The sequence below is a fragment of the Gekko japonicus genome, unplaced genomic scaffold, assembly GCF_001447785.1.
Source record: "Gekko japonicus isolate JY-2015 unplaced genomic scaffold, Gekko_japonicus_V1.1 scaffold1094, whole genome shotgun sequence".
In the NCBI taxonomy this organism is placed as follows: domain Eukaryota; kingdom Metazoa; phylum Chordata; class Lepidosauria; order Squamata; family Gekkonidae; genus Gekko; species Gekko japonicus.
Window position 1 is genome coordinate 25,716 of NW_015160871.1, and position 11,509 is coordinate 37,224.

General features: G+C 46.4%; 1 protein-coding gene across 1 annotated transcript in view; it reads right to left on the reverse strand.

Moving 5' to 3' along the window:
- Nucleotides 1–1,917: 1,917 nt before the first annotated feature.
- Nucleotides 1,918–11,509, reverse strand: part of TYSND1 (trypsin domain containing 1) — a 19,860-nt gene continuing 10,268 nt past the window's right edge. Inside the window, exons 3-4 of the mRNA XM_015422317.1 lie at nucleotides 3,203–3,388; nucleotides 1,918–2,511 (exon numbers count right to left, since the gene is read on the reverse strand). Coding sequence (XP_015277803.1) covers nucleotides 2,294–2,511; nucleotides 3,203–3,388 — 404 coding nt within the window. The 3' untranslated portion in view covers nucleotides 1,918–2,293. The remainder of the gene's footprint in view (nucleotides 2,512–3,202; nucleotides 3,389–11,509) is intronic.

An 11,509-nucleotide genomic window follows, 5' to 3' on the forward strand; every position in this document is an offset into this window, starting at 1 on the left:
ACCTGCTTGTTCCACGGGTAGTCGTTGCCCGTGATCGGCTGTGGTGCTGAAGAAATGGAGTGTGCCAGGATCTAACAATACCTTTAAAAAATGTTGGTAGCCTGTGGAGTGAAATGAAGATCAGCAGTAGTGGACTGCTCCCTCACCCATTTCTGTTTGCTTAACTACCTTGTCGAAATGGCTTCTTGAGGAGGGGGCAGGGGAGACCCCCCTCCCCTCCCTGGATGGGAGACCCCCAGGGTGTTGCTACTTGCAAAAGAAAGGAAGGAACAGTTTGCAAAAAGGGGAATGTTATGTATGCAGCCTGCCACACGGCGGCCGCAAGAAAGACAGGAGCATGGCTCCAGAAAGACAATGGGACCTAGGATCCTAGTTCCCCCCCCAGCTGACCAATAGGCTTCTTGGCGGGAAATTCAAACCCTCCAATGGAGTGGGAGGCCTGGGGACGGGGGTGTATATAGTTGGCCTTGCAGGGCCGTTGGTTGTTCTTATGTTAAGTACGCAATAAATGTGTGCAACTGCATGTCGTCGTCCGAGTCCTCCATGCGGCGAACCCAGTACTTTTCAGTGGCGACGAGGATGGGATCCCGCTGAGTCTGGCCTGGCTCGCCCCAGCGCATCGCTAAGCTCCGTTCCTGCCAAGCTGCGCCCCGCATCGCGCAACAGCCGCACCACACCGCGCTCCGCAACGAGGAACCACAGCCCCGCGCTACCGCTACGCCATGGCCTCCAACCAAGGAAACCTGGAGATCCTTGATCCAGCGCAACCCAAACTCTGGGACTCCTGGACCGACCAGCTGACATGCTACCCCGAGTACAACGAGGTCACCGACGCTGGCAAGAGACGTGCACTGCTCCTGAGCTCCTGCGGAGTAACAACGGTCCGCCTCGCCAAAAGTCTCCTCGCGTCCCGGTCTATCCTGGAATGCACCTACGAGGAGATCATAGAGGCCCTCACCAAGTACCTCACGCCCCGGCCGACAACGCTAGCCAGGCGGCTGGCTTTCCAGGGCCGCGTGCAGAAACTGGGCGAGTCGGCCGCAGCCTTCATGGCCGCCCTGCGCCAGCTGGCGATGGACTGCTCCTTCACCAAGGTGGAGGAGAACCTGCTAACGCAGTTCACGTGGGGCCTCGGAGACCTCAAACTACGGAGGAAGATGGTCGGGACCGCCGACATCAAGCTCGAGGCGGCCCTACAACTGGCCATCGCGCACGAGGACTCCCACCGCCAACCGTCAGCAGCGCACCAGGTCCTCCTCCGGGGGCTTCAAAAAAAGAAAAGAAAAGGTCAAACTAGCAATAATTACAGTCTTCATAGGTGCTGCGGTGGCTCAAGTGGTTAAGATGCTGAACTGCAGGCTGTGGAAGGTCGGTAGTTCAGCAGTTCGAGACCCAAGTGCCGCATGACAGAGTGAGCTCCCGTCTCTAGTTCCAGCTCCTGCCAACCTAGCAGTTTGAAAGCAAGAAATTGCAAGTAGAGAAATAGGTACCACTTCAGTGGGAAGGTAACAGCGTTTCATGCGCCTTGGTGTTTAGTCATGCCGGTCACATGACCACGGAAACGTCTTTGGACAGCGCTGGCTCTTCGGCTTTGAAACGGAGATGAGCCAGAGTCGGATTCCCTAGAGTCTGATTCCCTAGAGTCTGATTCGACTGGCTTTCAAGCAAGGGAACCTTTACCTTTTACAGTCTTCATATTGTTATAAGGTGGGGGCACCGGTTTAAAAAAAAGGCACGGAAGTGCCTTCGGCTCTGGAACAGCCAGAGCTCAGTCAGTTTGACCACCCCTGCCCCAGTGAGTCGTTCAATGCCTAGAAAGGGTCACAAATATGGAAACAGGCCCCTGCCTGGAAAACCTTACAATCGACATTTCAGCAGTGTCTTATGACAACACAGGCATACTGAAAAACAGCAGATGAAGAGGAACTGTATTTTAGTGAAAAGGTAAGGTGATTAAAGTGGCTTTTCAAGGGGAGTGTGGCTTTTCGAGGGGCAGAACAGACTCTGGAACAGTTCCAGGTGTGAGAAGCCACAACGAATGCTGGTAGAGGAGCAGGGGATGTTCTGATTGGCTGGGTGGGAGTACAGTAGGAGGAGTGCAGAACAGAGGCATGATGGAAAATAAGACCAAAAGCAAAGGAAGGCAAGTCCCATTGAAAATCCTGCCCTCCCAGAAAGTTTTAAGTATAACTCCAAGCATGGTGGGCTGCCCAGTAATACAAAACAGTCCCCACTGCAAATTTATCCTTTGCAACTGTGAGCTCTTCCTTTTTCTTCTCCAAGTTGCAGATCTTCAGAGCTTGCTGAGTGGCACCTCCCCAGGTTCTCTCTGGAGCCTCCAGACCACCCGGACCCTGTCAGCCACCCTGTCCAGTTCCCGGAAGCCACGCAGATCTCTGCTGCGGGTGTATTCCGAGAGAGCTGGCTGCAGGACTGTAATAGGAAGGCTGAAGTTCAGGTGGGGGTACGTGGCGCCGATGCTGCTATCCCTTGTGTTGCTGGCAACGATTCCTGAAACGGGAGGGGTGGAAACAAAGTTTTAATACTCCACTTGCTGTCAAAATCTGAAGCAAAAGAAGGCCACTTCTGCTATATACTAAATATTAAACCAGCGAGAGATGCCAGGAAGATCTGCACAAATTGGAGCAGAGGGATTTAATCACAGAAGACAGAACACTAAATCTTCTGCGGCGTCTTGGCGGTAGATCTCACAGGAGCAGAGTAGCCGTCAAGCAACAAGACCACTGCTAGCTAGATTGACCATCGCATGAAAAGTTCCTGAGACCCACAGCCCCCGTTGGGGAAGGAGGACCAGTTGCACTGAAACACCTTTGCAAGGGCCAGTGAATAGCCTTCATTTGTATATTAGGAGGCACGAATGTGCCGGCAGAGCTTTGGTTGCCTATTATTAAACTGTCTAACTAGCATTAAAGTGCCAAAATCAATCTCTTCAAACTGGTTCTTGGGGGCAAAGGTGCTTGTATTGCACTATGTGCAGAAAGGAGCCAGCCCCTATGCCCTGCTGGGAGCCAGCCCCTATGCCCCCCTCCATTTTTGCCAGCTTTTAAATTTTACACATCAAGAGCTAGAAACTCATCTTCTTGAAAAGAAAACTGCAATTCTACAAGGAACAAATTCTACCTCAGCACCAATTTCTACATTTGCATAGGGAGGTAAGGAAGAAGAGAAAGTGGTCAGATACCAAGAAGTTCCCCGCTGTGTGTGGCAAAGAGAGCCCCTCCGCTGGAGCCGCCGTGAACAGCACAGGTTGCCTGAAGCATCACAGGCGTCTCCTCCACCGTGATCACTGCTGACAAGATCCCTGATGTTACCGATGGGCCACAAGCCTGGCCGAAGGCGCCAAAGCCGACCATGCTGACGTCTTCTCCTAGTGGGGAAAAAAGCACAAACCACCAAAGTCACACAAAAGAACACACGCAGTGGGGAACTTCTTGGCATACAGCCACCTTCCCAACAGTGGGAGAGAGACAGAGAGACTCCTGGGTGGGAAGAGTTTAAGGAAGGGTCAAGTCCTATCGCGACGACCACAGCTGAACACAAACAGACTCTGCCTAAAGTGAAAAGCAGCAGAAATGGGACCAACACGTAAGTCACCAGACTCAAATGACCCCCGCCCACACAGCGCAGTCTGGACACCAGAACACCCCAGCTGCTTAACACACACACACACACACACACACACACACACCCCGCTATCAAAAATACTCTGAAATGAACAGACCCTCTCCAGGTGCTGGATTCCATGCCCCAGAGTGGGGAATCTTCGGGACAAGTCAGGCACGACTCTGGAGGTTCTGTGTCTGGAAGTCTCAACAGGTTTTCTTTTTTTAAAATGGCAATCAGGTAAACCCCCCCCCCCAGTTCATATTGGGACTACAGCAAAAGGGCAGGGTGGTTTAAGCCTCTGCCCACCCCCACCCCCGTTTCCAATGCTGCTTTCCGAATCTAACTCATCACGGGGGGGGGGGGCACTCTTGGCCACGATGGGTCAGACCTCTCTTCACCAATCGGGTGGATCCCCAGGGCTGTTCTAGATGGGGGGAAAGGCAGGTGGGAGGCTGAACCCCTTCCCTGTCCTCGCTCCACAACCCAGCCAAAATTATACCCCCACTTGCCTGGCAATTGAGTTCTGAAAGACAGCGGGGAGCGCCAGACGTGGAACTCGGTTTGGTACCTGAAAGTTAAGCACTGATCTGGAATGCTGGTAAGTGGGGAGAGGGGAGCTGCTGGAGAAGTTTGACAGGGGGGGGGGGAAGGGCCAGCAGGCCAAAGGACAAACTCTCCCTCCTGAGGGAGCTTTACAATAGATGGGGGGGGCAGTTGGGGTTTCGCATGACAGCAGTGCAGAGTGGGCAGGGGGCTCTTGGGGAAAAAAGGAGTGATTTCAGATCACTTGGTCCTGCTGCAATGGTTTCAGCTGGAATATCTCAGAGTTTCAGGAGTTAATTTTCTTCCTGGTTATGCAAACTTAGCTCCAGGAGTCCCATGAACCATCACACAACTGCAAGCATAAGGTGGGGGGGGGGAGAACATCAGCATGAAACTAGCAATTCAGGCAGACATCTGGCAGCTGTTACGACGGCATATATCTGCACAGCTGGTTCATAATCACGTCTCCCCCCATTCCTAGTGAAAACTCTGACACGTCCGATGAAATGATGGTGTTCTGCTTACACGCAGGGGAATCAGCCCCTTGGCTGGCACCAAACGCCTCATCAGCAAATCGTTGGGGAGCTGGAGGATTCACATTGGGCCCTTCCCGTTGAATCAGTCTGTCAGTCAAAGCTGCAATCACCTGCGCCAGGCTCCCCTCTCAATTACCCCCGGAGGAAGGGTGGGGGGCTCCACAGGCGAGGTCTGCAGCTGGTTGGCAAGAATCTCACAGCCTCAGGGAACAGCAGCATTTCACAGGATCAGCCAATGGCTGAGCAAGAGGGACTTCAGCGTTCCAACCAGACAGGTCCCAGGACATTGGGGGCGGGGGGCTGATGGCACAGCAATCTTGCTGAATCTGAGCAAGTCCGGGACCGTTCAGTTTGTAGGTGGAAGACTGCCTAGGAGCTGCTCACGTGGCATCCCAAAGTCCGTGGGAAAAGAGCAGAATGGCCATGAAACACAACACACACACACACACACAGGGTCTCCTGTGCTGTTCCTTAGAGCAGGTGCGCAAGCACGTCTTAAAAGCATTCTCCATCTTACATGTGGTTACAGAGGAAGATAACTCCTTCCCTTCTTCAAATGTTTCCCTCATTACAGTCTCCTCTCTCCACCATCCAGGGAAAGGACTTCCCTTCCACTCAAATTGTACAATAAGGAGCCAAAAGGAGTTGCAGCTGGGGAAATGTGATGTACAGGCCAATGGCTCCCATACTCTGATTGGCTTGTTTTGGAAGATTTGGTCCTGGGGGGCAAAGGGAGACCGATTCTCCACTAATTCCAAGACCGAGGACTCAGCCTTAAACCCAGGTGGCAGCATGGGTCTCCCTAAGCTGCAGTGGCATGGCAGGAAGTCATATGACAGCAGTCATGTGACAGCAAGAAGGCTCTACCTGTGCTCCAGGGAAGTCTTCTGTCCGGCTGAGTGACCCCTCATTTGCCTTCCTGCTTCTTTTCAGCACAGGTACAAAAAAAGACCAGAAGCACACCCACCCTTGCTCTCTACACAGGTGTGCTAGGAACAGGACCTTTCAAAAACAGCCAGAAGAAGAAGAAGAAGGGGCAGCTCTATAGGGACTCATGGCCCACCTTCGGGTCCCATTTAATGTGTTGAAGACTACCACACTAGAGCCAGTTTGGTGTAGTGGTTAAGTGTGTGGACTCTAATCTGGGAGAACCGGGTTTGATTCCCCACTCCTCCACTTGCACCTGCTGATGTGACCTTGGGTCAGTCACAAGCTCTGGCACAGCTGTCCTTGAAAAAGAGCAGTTTGTGTCAGAGTTCTCTCAGCCCCACCCACCTCACAGGGTATCTGTTGTGGTGAGGGGAGTTTGTAAGCCGCTCTGAGACTCCAACTGAAGGGCGGGGTATAAATCCAATCTCTTCTTCTTCTAGAGGTTTCGTAGCCTTCTTCTAGAGGTTTCCTAGCCCCCTGCCCTGCCTACTGGGTCGGACCAGGCACGCTTCAATGAATTCTCAGGTGTTCGGGACTTCAAAAAGGCAAACTGTCTGGCCCGGCTTCAAGCAAGTTACATACATAAGAACATAAGAGACACCAATGTTGGATCAGGCCAAAGGCCCATCTAGTCCAACACTCTGTCACACAGTGACAAAAAATACCAGGTGCCATCAGGAGGTCCACCAGTGGGGCCAGGACATTAGAAGCCCTCCCACTGTTGGCCCCCCCAAGCACCAAGAAGACAGAGCATCACTTGCCCCAGAGCCCCTAGCTATACCTTGTGGCTAATAGCCACTGATGGACCTCTGCTCCATATGCTTATCTAATTCCCTTTTGAAGCCGTCCATGCTTGTAGCACCCACCACTTCCTGTGGCAGTGAATTCCATGTGTTAATCACTCTTTGGGTGAAGAAGTACTTCCTTTGATCCATTCCAACCCGACCTCTCAGCAATTTCATTGAGTGCCCATGAGTTCTTGTATTGTGAGAAAGGGAGAAAAGTACCTCTTTCTCTACCTGTTCTTTCCCATGCATAATCTTGAAAACCTCAATCATGTCACCCCTCAGTCATCTTTTCTCCAAGCTAAAGAGCCCTAAGCGCTTTAACCTTTCCTCATAGGGAAAGTGTTCCAACCCTTTTATCATTCGAGTTGCCCTTTTTCCAAAGCTATAATATCCTTTTTAAGGTGTGGTGACCAGAACTGCACACAGTATTCCAAATGAGATCGCACCATTGATTTATATAGGGGCATTATGATATTGGCTGATCTGTTTTCAATCTCACAATCCTCACTGGTTTTCACCACCTTGAACAACTTTGTATCATCCGCAAATTTAGCCACTTCACTGCTTACTCCCATCTCCAAATCATTAATGAACAAGTTAAAAAGCAGTGGACCAAGTACTGATCCCTGCGGTACCCCACTGCTTACCACCCTCCACTGAGAAAATTGCCCATTTATACTCACTCTCTGTTTTCTATTAATTAGCCAGTTTTTGATCCATAAAAGGACTTGTCCTTTTATCCCATGATTTTTGAGCTTGCTTAGGAGCCTTTGATGAGGAACTTTATCAAAAGCTTTCTGGAAGTCAAGGTAAATAATATCTATTGGATCCCCCTTGTCCACATGTTTGTTCACCCCCTCAAAGAACATTAACAGGTTAGTGAGACAAGATCTTCCCTTACAGAAACCGTGCTGAGTCTGCCTCAATAGGTTTTGTTCATCTATGTGCCTACTAATTCTTTCCTTAATAATGGTTTCCACCAATTTACCCAGTATCGACGTCAGACTGACTGGCCTGTAATTTCCCGGATCTCCTCTGGAACCCTTTTTAAAGATGGGAGTGACATTAGCTACTTTCAGTCCTCAGGAATGGAGGCAGATTTTAAGGAATGATTACATATTTTTGTCAGGAGATCCACAAGTTCACATTTGAGTTCTTTCAGAACTCTCGGATGTATGCCACCTCAATCTGGCTCAGGTCTTTCAACACCCCTCCCGAAATCAGCGGTTCTGGAGTGGGCAAGCACTTCTCATCTTCCACAGTGAAGACAGGGGCAAAAAATGCATTTAGCTTCTCAGCCATTTCCCTATCATCCTTCAGTACTCCTTTTACCCCTTGGTCATCCAAGGGCCCCAATTGTTATTCCCCAAAGGGAGCCCTGGTATTCCTCTCTAGCTTGTGGCAAGCTAATTCTGTTTAGGCAACATGGACAGTATTTAAAGATGACACGAGAATAACCTTAAGATGCCCAATGATTTTTGTCCAGGAATAAAAAGTTTCAAGCCCAAACACGGGCTTGCACATGGCTGCGCACCACAAAACAGCCTGCAGCTGAAAGCCTGGCCCCTCTGTTGAAAAAACACAGGCTCCTCTTCCACAGGAGTTGATCTGTGATGGCTCTTTGGCCAATGCAGGTCATCACGTCCTGTTTCTTTTTTTTAATTTTTTTTAAAAAGTTTTATTTTTACAAAGTATACTCACACATATACTTATAATTACATACATATATCTTGTCAGAGTCTATTACATATTCTTTTCCTTTATCCATTTGTATATCCCATCCCATCTTTCTTGAAATATTTTATCATCTTTTCCTTGTAGAATTACATTCAGTTTGTCCATTTCTGCCACTTCCATGAGTTTCATAGCTAGTTCCTTTATCGTTGGAATCTTTTCCTGTTTCCAGTATTTTGCTATTAGAATTCTAGCTTCTGTGAAAATATAGGTCAATACATATACCTCCTTTTCTTTACATTCCTTGGGAATCATATTTAAGAAGGAAATCTCCGGACATGGTTTTACATAAATATGAAGCACTTCCATTATTATCTTATTTACATTTTGCCAAAATCTGTATATCTTTCCACAATTCCACCACATGTGGAAGAAAGTCCCTACATTCATTTTACATCTCCAACAGTTTTTATTTGTGGTTTTATATGCTTTTGCTATCTTTGCAGGAGTCCAAAACCACCTATGAAACATTTTAAAGATATTTTCTTTAAAGGTTATTGCTCTCATTAATTTCATCGATTTCCATATTTTTTGCCAATCCTCCGATTGAAGAGTCTTTCCCAAGTCTTTCATCCACAAAATCATAGAATTTTTATAGCTTCATCATATAGATATTCATCTAATAATAAGTTGTATATTTTTTGAATTAGTTTATCATTGGAGGGAAGCCAAATTTTGTCAAGCTCGGATTTAGATTTTAGAAATTCCACAGTTTTGTCTTTATTATATCTGTCTTGCAATTGTGCTTGCTCCCACCATGTAAGGTGGAGGTTCTTAATTTTTAAGTATTCTATGGATCTTAATTTGTTAAAATCATCTAGCAATAGCTCATATGTCATAGCCTTTTCTTTTAACATTAATTTGGATTTATAAACGATTCTAAAGGTGAGACCCCTCTTGGTATTTTTGTATAGTGAGTATCTTTTATATCTTTCCATGTTTTCATTAAAGCTGTTCTAATAATATGATTATGGAAGTTGGCATGAATTTTATCTTTTCCATACCATAGGTACGCATGCCAACCCATATAAAGGTCATGACCTTCTAGATATAATGATCTTTAGTTTTCTAACTGAACCCAATCTTTGACCCAACCCAACGCGGCCGCTTGATAGTAAAGACGTCAGTTTGGAAGTCCCAAACCTCCTCTTTCTTTTTTATCTTGTAGTATCTTTAGGGTGATTCGTGCCCTTTTTGGATGCTAAATAAATTTCCTTATAATTTTTTCTAATTCCGTAATTAAGCAAACAAGAATAAAAAAATAATGGCATCAGGAGCAGGAAATAGCAGAAAATCATCAATACTTTCACCAGGACACACAGGAGTGATCACACAATTAAAAACAAACATCTCACAACAGCCAATGAAAGAGTTAAAAACATTTATTCAAGAAAGCATAGTGCAAACATTTCAACAAGCAGTGGAGTCAACATTACCGGATTTAATCTAGAAGGAACTAGCCCCTATACACGTAAGGATGGAAGAAATCTCAAATCAAAATAAAATAGAAACAGACGAGATTAAAAAACAAATGTTAGATAACAAGAAAGAAATATCTAAAATAGCTAAAACAACTGGTAGATTAGAAGAGAAAACACAAGACCTTGATATAGAAATGCAAGAATTAAAACTAAAAAATGATAAATTGGAAGAAACCATAATAAGCTTTGAAATGGAAAGAGCAGGATTTATAGTAAGGTGCCAAAATATAACGGAGGAAATAGATAAGAATTTAAAAGAAGTAATAGCAAAAAATTTTGCAGAACAATTGAACATAGGTACAAAGGAGGAAATTCTGGAGGATATGGAATCAGTATACAGAAAAAATTCAGCGTATGCTAAAAGGAAAAAGCTCCCTAGGGAAGTCCATATTAATTAAATTCTATAAAAAGGAAACAAGAAACAAAATACTTAAAGTAGCAAATGAACGCAAAGTAAATATAGAAGGAAAAGAGATAAGGACACTAAAAGATGTACCCTGGAGAGTCAGGGAAAAAAGAGCGACTTATAATATTTTGACTAATCTCCTAAAAGAAAATGGAATTATGTACAGGTGGCTGATTCCAGAAGGAATACTATTTTCTTATAAAGGCAAAAGACAAAGAATAAACTCCATTTTTAAATTAGAAAATTTTTTAGAAAATGAAGGAGAAAACTTAGGTTGGCAAAAAGAGGAGGAAGAGGAAGATGAAGAAGGTGAATATGCAGAGCACCAAGAAGATAGTGCAGGAAAAAATCAAAGGGAAACAGACCTGGATTTGACAGAGACTAGAGAGAAGGATACGGAAAAAGGAAAGAAAAGACAGAGAAATAGATTTACAGACAGAACCCAATTTCAGATGCAAACTAGATACCAGTACAGAAACCAAAATACCGGTACTAAAAACAAAAATGATGATAAATAGAAATTTAAAGATTATGTCTATAAATGTGAACGGCCTAAATGGGCCACAAAAAAGGAACGGTACATTGGTACTTACCTGAAGGTTCTTTCTCTTCAGTGGGGGAGAAGTCATCCAGGAACAGGTCACGCCTCTGCTCGCTCGATAGGCTATGCAAATTTCTTTTGTTGCGTGGCTCCTATTGGAGTGGCCTAGGCTGACCTCTCCAGTTATGTCCAAGCCCTGTCCGTGGATTACTCTCATTTTATATCCTTGTTTTCGTCCACGGTATTTGTATGTTGTGCTGTTGCAGTTCATAGTTTTGCCACCCTGGTCCATTTCCGGTATCCATTTTGGGTGGGATGTGGATGACTTCTCCCCCACTGAAGAGAAAGAACCTTCAGGTAAGTACCAATGTACCGTTCTCCTTCAGTGGGGGGAAGTCATCCAGGAACTGGTTAGCTGTACCCAAGCTATTCTTCTGGGGTGGGTGACTAATTCCACGTCATAGTTTTAACGCATTGTTGTTGTTTTAATAACTAATTATTTAGTTATTTATTTTAATGTCTCCAGTGCCTGCTGTAAGACCCTTCTGGCCAACGCCGCCTCCGCCGAGGCCGCTTGGTCTATCCTATAGAGTCTCCCACATGTGGGGAAAGGACTTTCAGGTCCTCTCTCAGCAAATCTCTTCTGCAGTGTCTCGTGTGGAAAAGACTGCTACGTTGCTGTTGGCCTCAGGGGACATGACTTTCTGCCCCTCGTCAACTTTGGAAATGCACTGTCTGATCCAATAGGCCAGTGTGTCCTTGGGGACCTTTTGCCTTAATTGGGAGTCCCATATGCCTCGAGCAATGCCTCTGACTGTTGAAATACAGCCGTCCTGTCAAGGAATAAGGCACTGTGGTTTTATGTTCAATTCTTCTTGTTCCATAATCCATGGAACTCACTGCTACTGTATTCTGTTCCATTA